This window comes from Anabrus simplex, chromosome 9 (genome assembly GCF_040414725.1).
Source record: "Anabrus simplex isolate iqAnaSimp1 chromosome 9, ASM4041472v1, whole genome shotgun sequence".
Taxonomy (NCBI): Eukaryota; Metazoa; Arthropoda; class Insecta; order Orthoptera; family Tettigoniidae; genus Anabrus; species Anabrus simplex.
The window spans coordinates 165,737,878-165,764,007 of NC_090273.1; the positions used below are offsets into that span (position 1 = coordinate 165,737,878).

At 36.9% G+C, this 26,130-nt stretch overlaps 1 protein-coding gene across 3 annotated transcripts in view; it reads left to right on the top strand.

The window, feature by feature from the left end:
• Positions 1–26,130, top strand: part of mRpL4 (mitochondrial ribosomal protein L4) — a 261,863-nt gene that overhangs the window by 57,386 nt on the left and 178,347 nt on the right. For all 3 annotated transcript variants that reach the window (XM_067153850.2, XM_067153851.2, XM_067153852.2), the window contains exon 4: positions 10,663–10,887. In XM_067153850.2, the coding sequence (XP_067009951.2) occupies positions 10,663–10,887 (225 nt within the window). The remainder of the gene's footprint in view (positions 1–10,662; positions 10,888–26,130) is intronic.

The window sequence follows — 26,130 nt, forward strand, 5'->3', positions numbered from 1 at the left end:
TGTTATTAATTATTCCTAAATGAAGCAGAGGAAAAAACATTATGGTACTGCTTTTGTTGCATTTTCATTAAAGCTTAACACACTAATTTGACTTGGCCTGCCTAATTTGTGTCCAGTTCAGTGTTCGTTACTTTTAGCCATAACCACTTGGCGTCGACCTTCATATGTCGTATAGACCTCCATGCGTAGGCCTAACTTTGTTTGGTTCTAAAGTTGTCGAGATGGAAGGTGTCTTCCTTGTATGTATAAATAAGTATTTTTTTTTCTTTCTTCTTCCCTTCCCTCAAAGAGTTTGAAATAGTCTGATCTCTTTCTGCTTGATAGCATATAGACTTAAATTTCTGCTACCTCTGGCTTCAAACTGAAACTCGGCCATGGCCTACTCAATATTTGTGAGACAGAGCTCATTTAAAGATAAAAATTTCATTGTTCAGTATTGAAATTATTAACATTAAATATTAAATAATTGAAGTTCATCCATTTCAATACATAAAAGAAAGAAATGTAGTAATTACATTCTTATTTAAATGGGACCGGTTTCGACCCTAGTCCAGGTCATCGTCAGCCGTAAAAACAAGTAGGCGAAATCACACAATGTTTATGAATATTGGAGAAATGGGTTAGTTTCACACTCTGTCAGGCACAAAGTCACAACACTATCAAATAATATATGAATATTATAAATAAACTTGAAGTCGCAGACGAATAGATTTGTAGAAGCAAACCACCAGTTCCTGGTGATCAGCGCGGCACATTCAAGGTCATGCGCTGCGGTCTCGAACGCCAAAGTAGAGTGGAGAATGTCTTGAAGGTCCAATATTTGTCTCGGTTGCGGGAAGTTAAGTATGTATATAAAAAATATACGACGCAAATCAGTATAATTGAATGAGAACTTGTGCTCCTGCTAAGTTCTTGGAAAACAGTTGACTTGAAAAAACAATTGTAAAGAGAAAAAAATGTAGTAAAAAGCGCAATATCGGAAAACAAATGAAAACTTATATGCACAGTGCGCTATTTTTTAAATTGAAAAAATTATTAGGACATGATTGAAGTAGTCGAAGTTGGCACAAGACAAGAGTTAAAATTTGAAAGAGGGTCGAAACCGGTCCCATTTAAATAAGAATGTAATTACTACATTTCTTTCTTTTATGTATTGAATTGGTTGAACTTCAATTATTTAATTTTTAATGTTAATAATTTCAATACTGAACAATGTAATTTTTATCTTTAAATGCACAAGCTAACCAAGCTAAACAAAAAGCCTTCTCTTACATGGGCCTTAAGATCAAGATCGCTAAATTAGGAAAAGACATCGACTTCCTGAAACAATGCATATCCTACAATGTTACCCCCAAATTTCTTCAAAGTTGTACCAGAAAAAACATTTGTTCTCCTCACATGTTAAAAACCCAAAGAATAACCAACAAAATTTGGTTAAAAAATGAAATTCGTTTCTTATACAAGAAAAAATAATTTTTAAACAACAGATTATACGAAACACATCTAGAAATTGCTAATCTTCTCCCGAGTGCACAATGGAACCTCTTCCTAACTCAAGTAGACAATAAATTATTTCATGTACTGTCAATCAAACAACAAACCCTAGAGAAAAAACTCAAAATTCTTAAGAACAACTCTTCTTCACATAAGTTCCAGTTTAAGAACCGTAACACACCCTCCAAAACTATTGAACAATTCCATCCTCCCATCGTAAATCTATCTAAAACAACTCTGAGTGATGCTGAAAACTCAATTCTTTCAAAGGGCTTCAAACACAATTGGCCCAATCTCAACACTTTCAATGTAGCCACCAATTTAATTATTGAATCTGAAATAGCCATTAACAAAATGCCAACAGATGTACAAGGTGAAATCAGATACGAAGTAAAAAGGAAACTCGAAAAAGTCTTCATTAACAATAACAAAAACACTTCTCTTAATAATAATAATAATATTAATAATTTAATTAAAGATAATAAAATCATTTCAGATCTTAAAAAGAAAATCAATGACAATAATCTCATTATCACCAAATCTGATAAAGGCAACACTACTGTCATAATGGATAAAACTGACTACTTAGATAAAACCAAAAACTTTTTCAGTGACCCTTCTTTTTCTACAGTAAAAAAAAGACCCAACCACAAAAATCCAACGCCTACTCAAACATACTTTAAAAAACGCTTCCTTTCTCCTCACAGATCAAGGAAAAACTAAACTGATAAACATGAACCCAGGACTACCCACTGCCAAAGCCCTCCCTAAAATTCACAAAACTAACATTCCCATCCGTCCAATAATCAATTACAGACCCAGTCCCCTATACAACACTTCTAAATTTATCCAAACATTTTTACTAAAAAATTATCGATTTTTATCCAACAAATCTATCAAAAACACTTCTGATCTAATCAACAAATTAAAGAATTTTGAAATCCAACCAAATTTTTCTCTCCATTCTTTTGACATTGTGAACATGTACCCTAGTATTCCAATTTCAAAATTATTCCCCATTATAAACAACAACCTAAACAAATTCAGTAACCTAAGTAAACTTGAAATTCAAGACTTCATGTCTATTTTAAAATTAGTTCTCAACAATAATTATTTTACCTTTGACAACACCATTTATCAACAAGATGGCTTGGCTATGGGCTCACCAGCTTCTGGCATTCTTGCTGAAATTTACCTAGACTTCTTAGAAAACACTAAAATTAATAATAATAATAATAATTTCTCCAACATCCTCTTTTGGGCGAGATATGTCGACGACACATTAGTAATATTAAATGAGGAATCAACCAACGCAGCCTCTACACTTCTTCATCTCAACAACTTAGACTCTAACAGTAAATTCACCCTCGAATCAGAACACAACCAAACTCTTAATTTTCTAGACCTAACTATTACTAGACATCCTTCCTTTTTATCTTACAAAATGTTCAGAAAACCAACCCAAACAGCAACTACAATAAGACAAGATTCTTCGCACCCCCAAGCTCATAAACGTGCTACTTATAACAGCTTAATTTTTCGTGCCTTCAACACCCCTATGTCCAAAAAAGATTTAAATAATGAATTAAACACCATCCACAACATTGTTAAATTTAATGGCTATAACAACTCCTTCATTAACCGCATCATCAACAAATTCAAACACCGTCCAAAAACCACTTTATCTAAAGACACAATAAAACCAACTGCTTTTTCCACCTTCACTTTCACTCAGGATGCTTATAAAATAACTAATATTTTAAAAAAACATAACATGAAAATTTCTTTTAGAACTAACAATAGAAATCTTGATATCTTACACAACTCTAAATCTCTAAATAAGTCTAATGCTTTTTCTAAATCTGGTGTATACAGATTCAAATGCAACAACTGCAATTCCTCCTACGTCGGACAAACTGGCCGCAACTTCAATATCAGGTACTCTGAACATGTCAACGCCATTAAATACAACAGATTCTCTGCCATAGGACAGCACATACAAGACTCCAAGCATAGTTTCACCAGTATTAACAATGACATGAATATACTTAAAATCATTAACAAAGGCCCCCTCTTAAACATTACTGAAAATTGCTTTATCCACCTTGACCAGTACTTCAACCCTAATTTCAATTTAAACGACATTTCTGAAAAACCCAATATCGTTTTTGACTTCCTAATTCTTCTTCTCAAAAATTCCAAATTCCAAAACCCCAATTCTATTTTCCATGCCTTATAAAGTTCCCACCCACATTTTCTACCTCCAATAACCCACCCTCCTAACGCACCCTAAACTACCCCTCCTTCATTTTCCCTATCTTATCCTTCCTCAATACCATCTAACTTCAATCTCTTTTATTTTTTCTCTTTTTTCACTATCACTCTTCCTCTGTTAATTTATTCTACCTTCTCTATTTATTAAAAAAAAAAAACAATCGACCTTCATTTCGGTTCTCCTCTTTCAAATTTTAACTCTTGTCTTGCGCCAACTTCGACTACTTCAATCATGTCCTAATAATTTTTTCAATTTAAAAAATAGCGCACTGTGCATATAAGTTTTCATTTGTTTTCCGATATTGCGCTTTTTACTACATTTTTTTCTCTTTACAATTGTTTTTTCGAGTCAACTGTTTTCCAAGAACTTAGCAGGAGCACAAGTTCTCATTCAATTATACTGATTTGCGTCGTATATTTTTTATATACGTACTTAACTTCCCGCAACCGAGACAAATATTGGACCTTCAAGACATTCTCCACTCTACTTTGGTGTTCGAGACTGCAGCGCATGACCTTGAATGTGCCGCGCTGATCACCGGGAACTGGTGGTTTGCTTCTACAAATCTATTCGTCTGCGACTTCAAGTTTATTTATAATATTCATATATTATTTGATAGTGTTGTGACTTTGTGCCTGACAGAGTGTGAAACTGACCCATTTCTCTATTATTCATAAACATTGTGTGATTTCGCCTACTTGTTTTTACGGCTGACGATGACCTGGACTAGGGTCGAAACTGGTCCCATTTAAATAAGAATGTAATTACTACATTTCTTTCTTTTATGTATTGAATTGGTTGAACTTCAATTATTTAATTTTTAATGTTAAGACAGAGCTCAATCGAACACTAGCCCCACAAAGTGATCACAACCTTAGGCTGAAAACATAGTGGAGCGGGGAGCGAAGCAGAGAGCAGAGCAGCGAGCAAAGCGTCACTTTTATCACGAGGAGAGAGCAAAGCGGAGCGTTTAAAATAATTTGATTTCGCTGCTTTGCTCGCTGCTCTTACCTTGGATCCAACATGGATATCGATCAATTAATTAGTGCTGTTTATATTCGTAATGCTCTGTGGGGCTAAAAGGACGCACAACACCACAATCGCTTTGTTCTAGATAAGCTTTGGGATGAAGTTGCTGCAGAAATGAAAACAAGTATGTAGATATACTAAATTACTGTAGTAGTTTTTAGATGATTTTACATGTGCCATAAATTTAAGGAATCTGGGCAAACTTGACTAATTCCAATATAATGAGCTTTTATTACTTGTTCTACTAGGTATGTTAGTTAAAAATTCGTAACATCTCAAATCGTGCGGTAATAACTGGTAGTTTTCTTTTTTTCATCCGAGAGCGAGGTTGTGGAATCTTTGTTGCCATTACAGAATAAGTGCTTTTTGAGATATCAGTGTAAAGTGTATTGACATTTTGCGCCTATAGGAGATGAGGTGAGTTTTGTTAGGGCAGGTCCCTAACTATGCTAATGTTTAACCTATCGCGTTGCGGAGCGGCATTTCTACGGGACTTCTCGTAAGCCGGTTGACCGTAGCAGTAGCTGGCTTTCCGGACGGGGAAAATACCGAGTCCCGGCGGTTGAAACATTTTTAGGCCTACAGATTGCTGCTTGTTGTTTAAAGGGGCTTAACATCTTGGTCACTGCTGTAGTTAAATCGTTCGTTGTCCTCATTCCGAAGTTGTGCAGCTCTCATCAGGTACACCGTCAAAGGAGATGAGATGCATGTACTGTTTTAAAACACATACCGGCCCTCTTGCCATCTTACATTTTTGGCTTATGAGAATAATCCAGGCTTTCGAGGGCGGCAGCTAGGGACGTGGCCTGTAGTAAAGGCTTAATAATATATTTTAGAATAACATTTAAATGGTATTTAGCCTGCGTCTGCCTTTTTCGGTACCGGTAATCGTTTTATATTGAGACGCTGCGTGTGTGGAGACACATTCAGGCTTCCCGGATAATATTTCTCACCAGAATGTTTCGTTACTGACTTATATATGCACGAGGAAACGTAGGAATGTATTTCGTAATTTAATACTCTGACTTGCCCTAAACAACTGAAGACTAAAATCAACTCATTCCGAGAATATCTAGGACAGCTAATCTAATATTTCTCACCAAGCTCTTTCGCCACTGGGTTATTGGGTGCACATTACAACTTCTACTGGTACTGGTATCTCCGTTTTGCATCACATGCCAGATTTTAATGCAGAATTTTCCAGCATAAACAACTCGTCCATTATTCACTACCTGACTGCGAAGTCTGTTGGCGCGCACTGCTCGCTGCTTTGCCCTCCGCTTCACTATGACCACCAACCTCCTTCATCGGCGCGTTGATAATAAAATGCTTTGCTCGCTGCTCTGCTCTCTGCTTTACTCCCCGCTTCGCTATGTTTTCAGCCTTACTCAAAACATTCACTTTTAAACCAGAAGTACTCAGGGTAACTGTCATATAATTTATTATTATTTGTATGAATCTTTTAAACTGCTGTGGCACTTAAGTTGCATCTACAGGTTTCTGAACTTTCCAATACATTTACTTGATTAACACAATACTGCGGGATACATTTTTAAAGCACCAGGGTACGTGATAATACACAAAATAAACGTAGCATGAGACTAATACATCTACCATGATGTCCTGACTTGAGGATATACTGGCTCTCCTCAAATGACACACAGAGACATACCTGTAACACATTACAACATCAGAAATACACACTGTACAAAATAACCACTGATGTATTAGCATGGAACATTCGAACAATACCCACATCATCATCAGTAAAACACTCTTCCTCACTATACAGCATAACCAAGGTAGGAAAATATTACATTCGCGCCAAATTGCACTGTCCATATTTACATGAAAGACCAATTATTTAGAGTAATAAATGAATGCTACGAAATCAGAATCGTGCCAGAAGACTTCACACAACGCCAAACCATTACCGTACCTAAAATAGGAAGGGCAGTTGACTGCACCAATTATAGAACACTATCAATATTAACACATACCTCCAAGATACTCATTAACATAGTTAAGAACAGAATAAAAGGAAAAGTAGATAAGTATGTTGGAGAAGACGAATTTGGATTTAGAGAAGGCAGAGGAACAAGAGAAGCAATTCTGGCCTTACGCATGTTATTGGAGAGAAGGATGGAAATGAATAGAATGACTCCTTACCTTCAGTGACTTAGAAAAAGCTTTTGACTACGTGAACTGGGAACTACTTTTGGAACTATGAGGAAAATAGGACTGGTCTGGAAGGATAGAAGAATGATTAATCAACTGTATCTGAACCAAAGCACAAAAATAATCATCAATCAGGTAGAAGTAAAGGCCAGGATTAGGAAAGGAGTTAGACAAGGTTGTCCTCTATCACCGTATTTATTTAATATGTTCATTGAGGAAGCTATTCAGATCATGAAGGGGAAGACAAAGGGAATAAAAGTCAATGGTGAAAGGATACATTGTATCACATTTGCAGATGACATCATATTAATTGAGAATCAGAAAAAGAAATGAATAGAATGCTGGAAGTCCTCTCAGGCACTCTTAAACTATGGAAATTAAAAGTAAACAAACGGAAAACGAAATTAATGGTAATACGGAAAAATATGGAAGAAATTAAAACCAATATAAAAGTTGATGACGTCAGAATTGATCAGATGAAACAATTCTGTTATCTTGGTAGTATGATAACAGAGGATAATAGATGCTTCCTGGAAGTAAAGAGAAGAATCGGCAAAACAGGCATTTATGAGTAAGAAAAAAATTTTAACCAGCACACACATGAATATAGAGGTCAGAAAACATTTGTATGGAGTACACTTCAGTATGGAAGTGAGACTTGGACTCTGGGTAAATTAGAAAGGAGTTACTGAAATGTGGATATGGCGCAAAATGACCAGAACGAGCTGGACGACCTGAAAGTCTTAAGGGAAGTTAAAGAAGAGAGAAGATTTTTAAACAAAATGGAAAACAGGAAATTAAAATTAATTGGACATGTCATCAGACAACATACTTGAAGGGAAAGTGCTGGGAAAGAAAGGGAGAGGAAGACCTAGGATGAAGTATTTGGACGACATCAAGAAGACGTTAGGTTGTAACAACTACATGGAACTGAAACGAACAGCAAGTGAAAGAAAAGACAAGGCATTAGCCTTTAGAATATTGATGTCTTCTTCTTCTTGTGACTAGTGAGAAATACAGGATCATGAACCGTCACCATATAACCTGTCACAGCATACAGGACAGTAATAGCTTTCATCTCCCAATGTTTGGATGAACTCGTACTACTAATGAGTGCCCTAATACATACTCACTCGCCACACTTGCCGATAACGTAGCAAGTAGCAAACTAGTTCATGGTCTGACACCACAGTAAATACATACTCACACTTCACAACAGACTTCCATCGCCGCAGTCAGTCAGATGTCCCAGCTCAAAGTCAAGAACCGAGCTCGATAGCTGCAGTCGCTTAAGTGCGGCCAGTATCCACTATTTGTGAGATCGTGGGTTCGAACCCCACCGTCGGCAGCCCTGAAGATGGTTTTCCTTGGTTTCCCATTTTCACACCAGGCAAATGCTGGGGCTGTACCTTAATTAAGGCCACGGCCGATTCCTTACCACTCCTAGCTCCTTCCTCCCTCATCGTCGCCATAAGACCTATCCGTGTCGGTGCGACGTAAAGCAAATAACAAAAAAAAAAAAAAGTCAAGAGTGGAGACACAAATTGACAAGACAGTTCAAGATAGGACAAACACTTCCGGCAATCCAGCCATTAAATACATTTTGCAAATACATGGTTATCCTACCAGCCATCACTCCAATCCTTGGATCTTTTCTCTGTTCGAGCTAATCACTATCTTGCATTCTTGCCACATGTAGCATGCCGCTTTCAAAATACTGATTCTAAATGTTAGTGTACTCGTGCCATGAAAACTGTTGAGTCATATGTGTCATGTTGGACACAACTTTCTTTATAATTAGCTCTCTTGCTTAACAGAGATTTCCCAACTTTTGGTGTCACAGAATGTTGCTGATAGTATAGTTACAATGCAAATAGAGCACTGCAATGTCCAAGTGTGGAGAGCACTCGAAACTACGCTCGCAAGGACAACCAGCTGATTTTGTATCAGCAAACGTTCTGATTTGTCTATTTTATACTTGGTGCCATCTTTGTATTACAAACACTGAATCAATGAAAATTAAAGAGGTTCTATCTTGTAAACAACATTAAATATATGGTAATTATAATTTTAAAGAATACGTTCAGTTAAATAGTATTTGAATTAGAACTTCGAGCAATGAAATAAAATAGTAAATTGAGTTTTTTAAATTCAATTTCCTATATTCTGTTTGCTGTTGTAATTTTAGAATATATATATATATATATTCTTGTACACTAGATCGAATGTAAATTAAATTATGTCTTGAGGTAAAAAAATAACAATAATATATAATAAATGCATTTTTTTAAAATTTGCTGTACATCACCGCAACACTAATGGCGACCCACTATCTCTCAAAATGTGCAGCCGCTCGCTCAGTAAGTGCAAAATTAAACTCTGTCTTTGGTTCGAAATAAAAGTAATGTAAGAATAACGAGCGAGAGCAAGAAAATTAAACGTGGACATTTCCCAGTGTAATTCCCTCATTAAATGATGAACAGAATGAGTTAGACATTGATATCATCTCACTTGCTGCACTAGATACATGTGTCATGCCATGTTTGGTGACTGGAGAGTTGTTACGATGGATGGACCAGTGCATTATACTGTAACAAATTAAAACCTATGTCTTCACTGGCGGTGGGGATATCACGGCACAGAACATATATTTTCTCTCTTCTTGGAGCAGAAATTTTAGTTCACCAACAGATGGCCACAGCAAAATGTGCACTTCTTCAGACGATACTTTCTCTTGCCAGTAGTGGAGTTCTCAAATCTTCTTTGAAATTAATAACAAATGTAATAAAGACTTGATGAACTTGGAAGAATAATATTCCGTACATCTGTTTTCATAGGTGCCAATTAAAGTTTAGATGTATCTTAGTATCCTCATTTGTTGGTCTGCAGAGAAGCACCCACAGAAGCACCAGTTGAATTGGAGGAAAAGGATGTCTCTAAGACAAGGTTTAGGCTAATGAGCGCCTTCGCTCTTATTTCTGCGGCCTTTGTTTGTGTTATGCAAGTTGGTTTTAGAATGGGGTAGAATATCATCACAATGTACTCTTCCATACTGTGCACCCATATTTACTACAGTAGTTCCTGGGACATCTCACAAAAGCATCACCCAATGCAAGACTGAAAGGACATAGATCAGAAGTGCACATTTTTACACATTTCTGTGCAAGCAATTTTTAACAGCTTGTGGTACACTACTCTGTGTTCTGTCGACATGTGTGACCTCTGATGTTAACAATGAAGAACACTGTTTACAGGATACATAGCCTACCTGACTACCTGCAGTACAACACATCATGTATGATGGCTACTGTATTTATCCTTCACCATCTCATTAAGCAACTACCAGCACGACGGTGCCTTGCTCGTCACTTGCATCACTCGCTCATAGGCTCTCGCAGTCACTCCATCTAGTGGTGTACTAGCCAACAAACCGATCCCTTGCTCACGCTCAAGCGAACTAGTAAATAATGCTCATGACACATTAATAAATACATAACCTCTAATTTGGTGTAAATATTGCTGTAATTGCAAAACAGATTTCTTCACATGGAGTTAGGATTCTGTACAGTTACACATCCAGTGTGCGTTTGGATCCCACAGTTGTCTCTTGGTATGTAATTTACTGTATGTTCTCAACAAGTGTATTTCAAGTGAAATGCTCCTTAACAAGTTGTATTTCTCCTCAGTGTTTTGCCCACACCAAGGTGAGAGCAGAAGTGCGAGGAGGCGGCAGGAAGCCTTGGCCGCAGAAGGGCCTCGGCAGGGCTCGTCACGGGAGCATCCGATCGCCGTTGTGGCGCGGGGGCGGTGTCGTTCATGGACCGCGCTCTCCGACGCCACACTTCTACATGTTGCCTCTTTACAAGAGAATATATGGTCTCACATCCATGCTCTCCATAAAATTAGCACAGGTGAGCCTCTATTCTCATGCTTCTAGTTCATAATATGTGCTACAAGGAAACACTTGCCACCTGAAACTAAAAGGTAAATACACTTGTACTGAGTCAATATTATCGATACCCATCATCAGACATGTGACAAGGAAAATTCTATGCAGTGACCTGTTGACTACCATGGGCTTAATCTTCAGTAGCAGACTCAGCAACTTAACAAGCTCATTTCCGTAAAATCCTGTTGTTAATATTGGCAGCAAGGCTTTATCTTCCCAGACTTTGGCTACTCATCTTGGCATGAACCTCTTCTCATCATCTTTCTTGACGCAGACGACTTCTTTTGCTGGATCAGCCTCTGACTTCAAACTGAAACTGAGCCGTGACTGCCCATGCCGCTGTCATATTGTCATTTTTAACATGTTACATAGTGTAGAATAACTCCATTAGCATTGAAATGCAATGCACAGGCAGGTTAGATGGTAGCTGAGGCCGTATGGCTTCTTCTTGTCCTTAAGGATTCCCAACATGTCACACCATTCTCTGTCTGATGTCGTCTTCACAATATGTGCACATGTCGTCTTGCTCAGATAGCAGTAAAATGTTAAAGGTCCACTTTTTCAATACAATGAATGTTTATTGATGTGAGTATATATCACATAACATTTAAAGAAGATTGGTACAGTGGAACCTCAATTCTCCGTTTTTCGAGGGACCACGGAAAAAAAACATACAACACGGGAAAACGGAAAATCCGGAAACGAATGAACCATTAACAATTTGGCTAAACATCACAAAAAAATGAAATATGTATACCAATAATCTTACAAACACCCCTAAACCAAACCACAGTCCTAATGGGCCTTCCGCCTACCAAGCGACCGCCCTCGGCCCGAAGGCCTGTAGATACGAGGTGACACGTGGTCAGTGTGACAAATTCTCTCAGCCGTTATTCCTGGCTCTCTAGACTGGAGCCGCCATTAAACCATTAAATAGCTCCTCAATTAAAGGTAATTGTAGAATGAGTGAACCTGAAGCCAGCCCTCATACCCAGGTAATATGCCTGACCTGGCCAGTAGGCATAATCGAATTTGGGCCCTCCGGGTGAGAGGCAGGCAAGTTAGACCGCGGGGCTGGCTTCAAACGTTAATTACCGGTATGCGACTTTAAAATCTCGAAACTTTACATTCAGTTTTACCAGGGAATCTTCGTCAGTTTCCTCTGAAAAACTTTGTGCTATTACTTTGAGAACTTCTTTCAGTTCAGCAACTTTGATCAACCAAACTCTTCGAAAGATCTATTAGTAATACCCGTAACGTGAAGCCAAACAACAGTCGACTACAAGTATCTTTTCATTCTCTAATCTAATAAAATAAAGCACATTAGATACAAAAGCGTACAACATGATGGCAAAATCTTTTTCTTTAATCTTCCATTGTAATTTGGTCACCGGTATACTGTTCCTGGTCAGTTTATGGAAATCTTGTACTGCGTAAATTAGGCCTAGGCTACTTCGACTTTTAAAGGTTATGTTGAACGCGAGAATTTGGTTTCAAAAGTAACAATCCTCAAGTTCTCGAATGTATTCTGTCCGTCACTAATCACAGTCAAATTGGAAAGAGAAAAAATATCATTAACACTTCCAAAATTATGATTATTCGCAACCTTGAACTCAGCTGGAAAGCACGCTCGCTGTAAGAGTGCGAGATACAAAGTTTGTAAATGTAACGTGCGCAAATAAAACGACTGTGGCTTTTATAACATTTTAACACAAAAACGTGAAATTCCCAGTCTTATATTAGGACCAAAACAGTAATAGGCAATCCCAAAATCTCCCATGGCTTTATGTACATATGTAAGTTGCAACATCTGTCCTGGTTTGCAAGTAATCAGCTTCATTTTCCGTATCAAAATTTAATCACTAAATTTTACACTATTGAGATTCTTCCACCGTTTTGATACTTATTTTGCCTTTTGGCAAATTTTTTATTTATATGTCAACAGTACATGTTTCGTTCCTTTTTTAGGAACATCCTCAGCTGTTATAGTGGCTTAGGTGAATGGTTAAGATTTTAAACACATAGATTTACAAATACATTGATTCACTTAAAAACTAAATACGAATTAAGATAGATGATATTAAAAACAATGTGGGGTTAGTGTGTTACTGGTATGAGAGCAGATGATTACATGGTTGATTGACTTAAAACTATGTCTATTCATTAGAATAGTTGTTCAAAAAATATTTTCACTTAGTTACATAAAAAGTCTGTGTGCAATTAAAATTTTTAAAAAATGTTTAACTTCATAACATTGTTCGAATTGTTGAAAGTTTTTCTTCCTTTCCTTCCAGGTAAGTTGTTGTATGTTGTGTGCTTGCTTATAGTGCTTTTGATTGAGTCTAATGTGGAAACTTTGGAGCTAATTGCTGATCTATTAATGTGAAGGGAGCCTCGTTTCAAATTTCTTTCTATAGCTGAATTCCGATTCTACTGTGACCCTGGAGGGACGTTTGATGCTGCTTTGCATCTGGTGAAGTAATGGTGTGTGTATTCCGTTGTATGCTCCTCACAGTAGAATCGGAATTCAGCTATAGCAAGAAATTTGAAACGAGGCTCCCTTCACATTAATAGATCAGCAATCAGCTCCAAAATTTTCACATTAGACTCAATCAAAAGCACTATAAGCAAGCACACAACATACAACAACTTACCTGGAAGGAAAGGAAGAAAAACATTCAACAATTCGAACAATGTTATAAAGTTAAACATTTTTTAAAAATTTTAATTGCACACAGACTTTTTATGTAACAAAGTGAAAATATTTTTTGAACAACTATTCTAATGAATAGACATAGTTTTAAGTCAATCAACCATGTAATCATCTGCTCTCATACCAGTAACACACTAACCCCACATGTTTTTAATATCATCTATCTTAATTCGTTTTTAGTTTTTAAGTGAATCAATGTATTTGTAAATCTATGTGTTTAAAATCTTAACCATTCACCTAAGCCACTATAACAGCTGAGGATGTTCCTAAAAAAGGAACAAAACATGTACTGTTGAAATATAAATAAAAAATTTGCCAAAAGGCAAAATAAGTATCAAAATGGTGGAAGAATCTCAATAGTGTAAAATTTTGTGATCTGTCCTGGTCTCGATAACATAATTGTATAAGATAATATTAAAATACTAAATTTGTGTTACTTAAGAAGGATATATAAGTAATAATAATAACAACGTAAACGTTTCCACCTTTTCAATACTAAAATATATTCACAAAATTATAAATTACACGGTACTAGTTTCGACCCATCAGCCGTATTGGAGCAAAGATCACTTTTGGCGAAATCCTAAGAAAATGTTATTTTAAAGAATAACAAGTGAAATGAGATGTTATTATGGTAATAGTTAATAATACAAGGAATATACATACTAAGAGGTTTTTAACAAAGAATAAAGTATAAATGGGGTGTTGTAAAAATTATAATCATGGAAATCAGTAAGTTCTTGTATTGAAATGACATATATAAAATTATATACGGTATGGCTTAGGAAGAGGGCTTAAGGTGGGGCTGAAGGGTGCGGGAGAAAGTGTAATTGTCTTGGAAAAGTACCTTTGATTAAATTTAGGATTGAGTTTAGGTTGGCTGCATTATTGTTTCTGAGGAAAGTGATAAATAGATCGAAGAGTATGTTGGGTTTCTCTGAGATTTCATTGAGATTGTGACTGGCATTGAAGTATTGGTACCGAACTCGATAGCTGCAGTCGCTTAAGTGCGGCCAGTATCCAGTAATCGGGAGATCGTGGGTTCGAGCCCCACTGTCGGCAGCCCTGAAGATGGTTTTCCGTGGTTTCCCATTTTCACACCAGGCAAATGCCGGGGCTGTACCTTAATTAAGGCCACGGCCGCTTCCTTCCAATTCCTAGGCCTTTCCTATCCCATCGTCGCCGTAAGACATATCTGTGTCGGTGCGACGTAAAGCAAATAGCAAAAAAAAAAAAAAAAAAAGTATTGGTCTAGGTGTATGTAGTAATTTTCCATTATGTTGAGTAAAGGGCCCTTGTTTGCTAATACGAGGATGTCCATGTCTTGTTCAATATTGGTGAAATTATGGTTATAATCTTGCATGTGTTGGCCGATGGCTGAAAACCGGTTGTATATTCCTTGTATTATTAACTATTACCATAATAACATCTCATTTCACTTGTTATTCTTTAAAATAACATTTTCTTAGGATTTCGCCAAAAGTGATCTTTGCTCCAATACGGCTGATGATGACCCCTAGATGGGTCGAAACTAGTACCGTGTAATTTATAATTTTGTGAATATATTTTAGTATTGAAAAGGTGGAAACGTTTACGTTGTTATTATTATTACTTTTATATATTGTTCTCAGTTCAATACGGACCAAAAACATGAAATTCATAACCATTAACTTAAGAAGGAGCAGTTTCGAATCCTGCCTGAAAGCCCAGTGACTATACAGTGCCCTGAGGGAAGTGCCGGAAACCTGTTCGGCGACACACTCAAAAAAAAAAAAAAAAAAAAAAAAAAAACAAAAAAAAAAACATCTAACTCTGGACATAATATAGACGTTTTGCAAGTATGAACATTGACGGAACTCGTTCCGTCTTCAAATAGAGCTGTCGAAATGCGCTCTGTCTCCTTCCAGTCGTCGAGGCCACTCTCTGCTGAATGATTTCCGAGGATTCTCTAAACAATACTACCCGAATGCGACGCTAAGATGATCCCTTATGCAAGTTTACCACCGATCGCTTTTCCAGTACAGTACCGGTACTTCTTCAAATTACCACAATGACGGGACGTCAACATCAAGATCCGTGCCGCAGCCATCCTTTTGTAAGATACAGTTTCTTGGAAAACGCGTGATCGAGGATTTAGCGTTGATGGGACTGAAATTTCTGGACTGTTGATCTGGAAAATTGTTTCTTCAAGGAACGGATAATGCAGGATTTTTACATCATGATTTAATTAGGATGCTCGCGGGACCACGTAATTTGAATGAATAACACGGGAAAACGTAGTTTCCGGGAACGTGTAATCGAGGTTCTACTGTACTAGTTTCGACGCTCATTGCACTTCATCATCAGCCAACAAATCAATTGAGCAAAATACACCTTATCAAATAGCAATATATGACACATGATAGCACCTACAAGACAAATGTTAAACTATGACTAGTTGAAATATAAAACACATGACAGCAAATACAAGGACTAATGTTAAAAGTTAAATTGTAACAAGTTAAAACAACGAAAGCAAATCAGAGAAGGTAAAACAATTGTTAAGGTATGATACACGAGAAAATAGTCCAGCTTGAGGTTCGTATAACATAAGGTGTATCTATATATAACACTTGAATGCACCTATCACTATCAGCCATATTCAATCGTGTTTACCATGTGGCCTCTTTAAGTCCAAAGCAAGGTAGGTTTTCATGAGGTCTCTCCATCTGGAACGGTCTTGAGCGATGTTCTGCCAATTGATCCCAGTAATCTTCCAGATGTCTTTATCCCATCTGTCTGGTGGCCTTCCCTTAGATCTCAGATGATCTTTTGGACTCCACTCAAGTACAAGCTTTGTCCACCTACCATCAGTTCTCCGAGCAACATGGCCTGCCCACTGCCATTTTAGGGTAAACACCCTTTCTAAAATATCACTAACCTTGGTGACTGACCTGAAATAATCTGCTCTCTTCCTGTCTTTCTTCGTGAAGCCTAGCATAAACCGTTCCATAGCTCTTAGGGCTGTTCTGAATTTTTGCTTAACAAACTCGCTCAATGTCCAGGTTTAACAACGGTAAGTCAGTACAGGGAGAATACACTGGTCAAAGCCTATCTTCTTTAGGTGGGTTGGCGTGTTGGATTTGAATATTGAAGAATTTTTTCTGTAGGCTTGCCATCCTAGTTTGATACGTCAGAAGATTTCCGGTCTTAAGTCCCCTTTCATGTTTACAAGCTGCCCCAGATAGACATACTCATTGACCTGTTGTAATGTGGAGTTTCCCCACATGCAGCTTTCCTGCTGGGGCCCATTTGTTGAGCATTCCTTTGGTTTTAGAAAAGTTCATGGATAGTCCCACTTTTTGACAGGCTGAGACAAGATCTTGTATTAGAGTTTGTAGTTCATCGATGCCGTTGGCCAAAAGTGTAATGTCGTCTGCAAACGTTAAATTGTTTAGCCTTTTCCCATGGATTTTGATTCCTGTACTTTTCCCGTTGATTTTTGACATGGCCATTTGTAATACTGCTGAGAACAGCTTGGGAGAAATGGGGTCGCCTTGCTTTACACCTCTTTGAATGGGAAAATCCGTGGTTGGCCCATTGACGTTCAGGAAGGCTGAAGAGGTTTCGTAGATATGTTGGAGTACTCTTATGTAGGCAGCATCGACGCCGTGTTTGGCTAAGGCTTGCATAACGGCAGCGTTGGTCACTGAGTCAAAAGCCTTTTCAAAGTCCACAAAAACTAGACAGATTGGCATTTGATATTCATTACTTCTGCTAATAACTTCACAAAGGGTGAGTATATGGTCGATTGTTCCAAAACCTACTAAGGCAAATTTTAAATGTAACATTAAAATGATGAGGGTATGGTGCATATGACCACCTAAAACACATGACAGCACCTATAAAGTCACTGTTAGATTGTGTTGTTGTTGTTTGAGTCATCGGTCCATAGATTGGTTTGATGTAGCTCTCCATGCCACCATATCCTGTGCTAACTTTTTCATTTCTACGTACAGTAGAACCTCGATAATTCGAAATCGGTTAATTTAAAATCCCGCCTAATTCGAAGAAGCTCTCGTTCCTGGAAACATGAGATACAGTTTTGCATGTTATTTCAATTGTTTAATTCGAAATACGGATAATTCATAATTCGAAGTACAATGTCAGCCCCGTTACCGAAATTCAGACTTTTAATTCAAAACTGCCTTTACATTTTAAAACAATAGGATGCTACAGAGTAAATTCAATTCGAAATTTATCCGCTCCGTGTCATAATAGAACGCGCGTTCTGGAACGTGGAGGGGTAGCTTTCCGCACTTACACTCACTTCGGTGGGTCTACAGTGCGCTTCATGATTGCTAAGTTGAATGAAATCGGAATTCTTTTGTATTCAACCTTTTAAGGAACGCCGTAATATCACACAACAGGCAGTGTGCGGGAAAACAGAATTCGCGAACACTGGCGATGCCGACAGTTGACGAAAAACGTGGCTCATACAATAAATTCGTAGGCACCGAACAATATTGTCATTGCCGGTGAAACTGCATTGCTTTATTTTAATGCGAGCCCAAATGGTCTTACGGTTTTAAAGGATAAATTGCCAGCCGGGAAATCGTACACAGGTGAGGAAAGGAAATGGGAAAGTTCGATAAGCCACAATGTTTTATGGGCTTCGGGTGCTTTCCATGCCAGTACAAAGCATCTAAAAATGCAAACAGTACAGAAATCCAAAAAATAATGCATTTGCACAGGGGAACCGGCATAATTTATCCTCGTCTTTGAATTGTGCGATTTTTTTTTTCTTTCGTTGTGTGAGGTTATGTTTGTCAGTGACCCAAGCCAATGAATTCAGCGACAGTTAAAACAAACCCTAAAGAACACTTCCTTTCTTTTCACGAACCATGAAAAATCTAAGCTTTTAAATATGAACCCGGGTTATCCTACATCTAAAGCCCTCCCGGAGATCTATAAGGTCAACATCCCTATCTGCCCTATTATTAAATATAGTCCTAGTCCTCTGTATAAAGCCTCTCAATTTGTCCAAAGTTTCTTGGCTAAACACTACCATTTTCTCGCCAATAAGTCTATTAAAAACACCATTGAACTAATTGACAAACTAAAGGCCTTCGACTTGCAACCTAACCACTCCCTTCGTTCTTTTGACATAGTCAACGTGTATTCAAGCATACAAACAGCAAAGCTTTTCTCCATTATTGAAAGCAACTTAAAGAAATACAGTCCTTTTAGCAAACTTGAAATACATGACTCCATCTCCATCCTGAAATTAGTCGTCAATAATAACTTTTTCACTTTTGACAAAACTATTTATCAACAAGACGGATTAGCAGTGGGATCACCCGCCTCTGGTATCTTAGCGGAGATTTATTTAGATTATCTGGAACACTCTAATATCAACAACTTTCCTAACATTCTTCTATGGGCCAGATACGTGGATGACACATTTGTAATTACGAGCGAAGAAATTAAGAACGCGGCTTCTACCCTTCACGATCTTAACAGCATTGATCCCCACATTAAATTTACACATGAGTCTGAAACAAACAGGTCAATCAAATTTTTAGATTTGACTATTAATAGACACCCTTCCTCTTTATCTTACAAAATCTTCAGAAAACCCACACAAACTGCAACTGCCATTCGTCAAGACTCCTCACATCCCCAAGCACACAAACGTGTTACCTTTAATAGTTTAGTCCACCGTGCCTTCACAATACCCATGTCAAAGAAAGACTTAAACAATGAACTCAATACTATTCGTGCAATCGCCAAATTTAACGGTTACAATAAGCCCTTTTTAGAACAGATTATCAGCAAGTTCAGACAGCGACCTAAGACCACTGTTACTAAAGAAAAAACAGGAATTCTGAAATTCTGCACAATTCCCCAACAATTAACATATCCAACAATCCAGAATCTACAGATTCAAATGCAATGACTGCAATTCCTCATACGTTGGGCAAACAGGACGCAGTTTCACGATTAGATAATCAGAGCACGTCAACGCTATAAGATATAATAGGTGTTCAGCAATAGGTCAACATATCTCTGACTCCAACCACAAGTTTACCGACATTGGACATGATTTAGAGATCCTTCAAATGGCCAATAAAGGGCCTCTCAAGAATATAATTGAAAATTGTTCTATCCATTTCCATCAATACTTTAATCCTAACTTCAACTTAAAAGAAATTTCTGAGAAGCCTGATATCCTTTTCGATTTCTTAATTAACTTGTTTAAAATTATCAGATTCCCAAACACTAGCGGTATCTTTCAAGCCATGTGCAATACGCATCCTTGTCACTTACCCCCACTACCTCATCCCTCTGCCCCACCATAGCCCTAATCCCCAGCTTTAGCTCCTCATCTTTCCCCTTCCTCTCCGCTACTTGGCCTCCATTATTGCTTTCTTCATTAGCCCAGCTCCTCTCCTTTCAACATCTGTGCCATCACGCTGCTCAAGGTGAGTTCGCCTCTTTTCTCTTATATTTCTTTTGGCTATGTACATTTATATCACGCCTAATTTGGCTTTCAATCTTTTCGTCAGGTCTCCACGTTTCGATACTGAACTGGGAATCGTGACATTGATTCAAATTATGATCTTCACAAGACCACCTTTTTTGCTTCGAAACCACCTGAATTAAGCCTGTTAATTACCGCAACTTAAGAGAACAAGGTTTATTCTTCCCACTGATAACATATGTTACCTTATGATCTATGCCCCTCAAGCTGGACTATTCTCTTGTTTATGAAGACTCAACAACTGGGATACCTTCTCAAATTTTTTTTTATATTTTACGGTCAGACGCACCTCATCATTTCAACTGGTTATAATCTAACAGTGACTTTATAAGATGGTCATATGCACCATACCCTCATCATTTTAACGTTACATTTAAAATTTGCCTTTGTAGGTGCATTCAAGTGTTGTGTATAGATACACCTTATATTATACGAACCTCAAGCTGGACTATTTTCTCGTGTATCATACCTTAACAATTGTTTTACCTTCTCTGATTTGCTTTCATTGTTTTAACTTGTTACAATTTAACTTTTAACATTAGTCCTTGTATTTGCTGTCATGTGTTTTATATTTCAACTAGTCATAGTTTAACATTTGTCTTGTAGGTGCTATCATGTGTCATATATTGCTATTTGATAAGGTGTATTTTGCTCAATTGATTTGTTGGCTGATGATGATGCGCAATGAGCGTCGAAACTAGTGCCAATCTTCTTTAAACGTTATGTGATATATATTCACTTCAATAAACATTCATTGTATGGAAAAGGTGGACCTTTAACATTTTCATTTCACTGTAATCCCAGTTCAATGCAGAACAAAATGAAGTTTCTAACTTTCAGTTGCCCAGATAGCACAAAATAACATATGTACTACTAACCATTTGTATTTCTTCCGACTTTGCTACCATTTTTGAGAATTATTTATTTATTTATTTATTATTTGTTTGTTTGTTTGTTTGTTTGTTTGTTTGTTTGTTTGTTTGTTTGACTTTAGCAGTGGGGAAGTGAGGGCTTGTGGCCCTCTCTTACACTTAACCATGTAAACTACAGGATAATGTATAAATAAAAGTAATGTACTATTCTATTATAAAATCAAAGATAGCTGAGCTAAAAATTGAAGCTTTGGAGAACATTATTTAATGAAAAAAGAAAGAAAGTTCAACAAATAAAATAAAATATAAAGAAATACAGAACATGAAAAAGGAAGAGTAAAGGTCATAATGAAAATGTAAGGTATGGCAATAAAGAGTGATGTGTATACATGAGTTAAAAGCTAAGTATTATGTACAAAAACCAAACCAAACCCCATGGCACTACAGCCCTTGAAGGGCCTTGGCCTACCAAGCGACCGCTGCTCAGCCAGAACGCCTGCAGATTACGAGGTGTCGTGTGGTCAGCACGACAAATCCTCTCGGTCGTTATTCTTGGCTTTCTAGACCGGAGTATTATGTACATTTACTCTATAATAATAACAAGATCCACAGAAGCAAGACACTCAAAAACATAGACACCAGACTACAGACAAACCATGGAATGAGTGATTTCAGACGAGATCCAAGAGAATGAAGAAGTACTGGGCTGAGAGAAAATCCATTGTATGATTGACTAAAGTGGCCACAACAACCTAATATTACTTAAAAGAAGCAGCTGTACAGTAAAATGCCTGTCATACGTCACCAATCAGCGGTATTCAACAGGTAATCTCTGCATGCAGTTTTAAATTTTGTTGTTGAGTTAGAGTTCCTGACGGCAGCGAATTCGAAAGTCGTGACCCAGCCACAGTGGAGAATGCCAGACCGAAATTCATAGGATTGCCGTCTAGTGCCGTTAACATCGAGTTACTTCCTGGTGCCAAAACGTTCACAGGCTTAACCAAGCAAGTGATCTTTGAAATGAGGATATATTTGTGACATATTAGGTAAACTTATTATGTATATTAGGTAAAATTTTGCATCCCCATGTGGGGTTGCACTTATACAGAAGTTACTGTCCCGACGCTCGACCATACTCACCTTTTCCTTTGCTGGGACACGTTATATGCCGATGATTATGAGAGACCTGTTAGGTTGTTCATACAATAGTACGATCCCCGATTTCACGTGAAGAATTATTTGTAAATGGTGATCTTCCAAATTTAGGTTAGGAAATTGTCATATAAAATGTTCTTATAAAGTAGTGAAAATCATGAAAATTTGGTAAATTAGGATGTAATAGAATAATATTATAAGAAGAATTTTTTAGTTAGGTAATATTGAATATGTATATAATTATGTTTGCATAACTTTTAATAGGATAGAGTGGCTGCGGCCGTAATAGCAATGAATGACATCTTGATCCTACGCAAACTTTCGGTTAAAGTCGCTATGAAATTGTTCCATGCAAAAATATCTCCGATAATGATGTATGGACTAGAACTGATATGGGAACATCTCACTAAAGGAAATATTCAAGACATTGAAAGTGTAAAAGCAATCTACATGAAAAAGGTATTATATTTGTCCAAATTCACTCCAAGACTATGTTACGAGCTGACAAGAGAACTCTTCTATACAGAAGAACTACGTCACAAACTGATATTGCCGTCTACAGATGCATTCAACCAGTTATAAACAGAGCTGCAAACTAAGAAGGGAGATATATGGGAAACATTTTACGCCACAGAGGCTATGACCAGTACGGATTGGATGAAGGCAAACTATGAACTCAGGCACATAGTGACTCGATTAGCAACACACGGTTTTCATCATCGTGTGTGTACTAACAAAACTTTTCACACCCCAAGAAAGGAATGTATATGTGTACTGTGCGAGAAGTCTTGCGACTTACATCGTGGTTTACATAAAATCAGCTTCATGGTCCGTATCGCACTTCAATAGATTCACAATTAAGTATTTATTTATTTTCCACCTAGTCGATACAATGATTGCTTAAGGCAATTTTTAATGGTCAAAAGTGGTACATGTTTCATATATTATCAACATCTTCAGCCACATAACACTGTTTAGATGAAAAATATATAAAATTGACAAAGTAATGCTTTAGAGGAAGTGACAATCTTATGTTAATTTTAAGGTCACTTCCTCTAAAGCATTACTTTGTCAATTTTATATATTTTTCATCTAAACAGTGTTATGTGGCTGAAGATGTTGATAATATACGAAACATGTACCACTTTTGACCATTAAAAATTGCCTTAAGCAATCATTGTATCGACTAGGTGGAAAATAAATAAATACTTAATTGTGAATTTACATCGTGGTGACGTGTACTAAAAGACAGATCGGACTAACCAAATTCTGTTTGATGTAATTAGTCATGTAAACATATTTTAATGGCCATTGGCAGCAGTAAAATCTTTATTATAACTTTTAATATGGGAAAGAGAACCTAGCAGTGATGATTGTGCACCATGGGAAATCAATGACTATATCGTTGAAGACAGTTGACGTCGGTCCAAACTGTTGCAACAGGTGGATGAACGTGCGAGATCGCTTTTTGCTCTGTACTTGGTACGAAATCACTGTAACTATACACTTTGTCTACATAATCATTACATGTGATAAAATTCACTTTTGGGTCCGTATTGAGAATATTTGTATTAAATAACACTTGTATGTTTTATTATTCATCCACCTATTCAACACAATACAAATTTAAAAATTAGGACATTGTCCTTATCAAAATTGTTAACATGAAATTAATATATTAGATGGTACAATAGTAGGCATCATCAGCCATACTTTTCACCTTAGGATAGATCAGGTACCTGATTGGAAATTACCCACGAGTGCTGTTAAAACTATGTTGTTTAAAATGTGTTGGAGATTGTTAACAACTATTACAATATAAAATGTAGTATGCTGTTAATTGACAATATTTGTGATAATATTGGAGTCTAAAACATGATAATTATTTGAGGATTATGACATATGAAAAGATATTACAATAAAAATTAAATTTTTTTTACACATGTAATATCAAAGCCAACCAGTCGAACGTTAAAATGAATAAGTATTTGAATCTTAGAATAAGATCGGTGATGAACGAGATTCAGAGAAAAGTTCACCAAACCATTGGAGGTAAGAAAATGAAAGTTATTTTGTTCGTGGATGATATATGCTTGTGGGGAGACTCTAAAGGAGACCTTCAAGGACAAATAAACTCCTGGACAGAAGCTGCTAAAGAATATGGACTCATCTTCAGCCAAGAGAAAAGCGAGGTTATGGTCATGAAGGGATATGGACAACCAATGGGACACATTGTGTCTTTACATTGTTTAATTTCTTCGATACATTTGTGTTTGATTTGCTTTAGGCTGATGATGACCTACTGTTAGGTCAAAACTAGTCCCTAAACATATATGCAATTTAAAACATTGTACAATTTGTATTGTAAAGGTGGACCTGAATAACATATTATTTAAGTACTATTGTATGCACTAGCCATGTTTCTTGGTAGGTGTGTTAGGTACCAACTGATGAGCCCAACCTAGCACACTGAGGCAAAACGCTGGCAATCAGGAATGAGTTAGCTGGAAAATTTATAATGTCCAATAATGGACCATTTATATTGGAATTATAAATTTACTCATTCGGGAAAAATATTTCAGATTCGCTGTGGGAATCAACATCTACAATCAAAAACTCTCTCAAATTAAAATTTTCTTGTGGAAATACAGGTTATGAAGAATTCTTAGAGCAAAATTATCCACTTCCTTGCCTAAGGAAAGTTCAGAGTACTGTATTCCCTTTTAGCCTTGCATTCTGTAGGGTGTTATGAAGTTCCACAAAATAAAGTCTGATCTCTTTAGCAGTGAAGAAAAACAGTGTGTTCTGTTAATGGATCAAATGTCCATTACACCACGGAATGAACATGGCAATTACCTGGTCACAATGGGCAAGTTATACATGTTAAGTGGATTATCAATTGGATAGAAACAGACAATTGCGTACTTTTTCACTGGAGACGGTACAGATGGCGCTGTGTAGGAAAATATTACTGTATTTCAGACATTATAATGAAAGCCCAAGAAATAGGTCTTAATATTATGGTAGTTGTGTCAGATGTGCACCTGCAGGATGTCACAGGGTTCCATCCTTGTGATTATGTCATACCAGAACCAGCTCTCCTTTTCACGAATATTAAAGGCATAACGAAGTGATCCACAATCAATTTGTGAAGAATTTTCCATATCCTCTGTTCAATTGCAATTTATAAATTTCATTGTTGTTCAGTATCGATTTTGAATATTCAGAATATATAGAGATTTGAGGATTTCCACCCAATCACTACAATTTTTAATCACTCCTAGTGATTAATTATATTTTTTGCAGTACATGTTTCATCTCCTTGCTTCATACAGTTCAAATTAAAATAATCGTAACAGAAATTGACTGTGATCTAGAACAGTTACAACTTTTAAAGCTAGAATTGAACTAATGAGTATGCACTGAATAGATTAATCTGAGTCATATAATGAGTGTAGCGCCCTAAAAGTAGAAGAAACATCTACTGTTTCTTCAAGTTAAAATAAACACACTTTAAAATCTTCTCTTTAAAGTAAAATTCATGCTTCTTTTGATTAATATTAAATACACTGTTCATAAGTTTCCACTATTAATCTCTGATTGAAGCAGAGAGAATTCCTCAAGGTAGAAAAGAACGACGTAATGAAGTATTATGGTAACAAAAGTTGTGAAATTCATGTTTGCGGTGTTCAATAAAGATCTGGAAGAAAAAGAAAACAAACCATGGTTGGAATGAACCAAAACGGAATTTTAACATGTAAGTTGGTGAGAAAGACGGAACACTCACCCTTTTGTGGTTTTATACAGCCAACTCCTCTCAGGTGATGTGGCCGCTGTAGCCTGTCTATGTGTTACGCTTTGTGCAGGGGCTTGACGGAGGGAGACTTATTAAATTCCTAATATTTCTAGAAAAAACAAATAATGGATTTCTATTTTCAATTT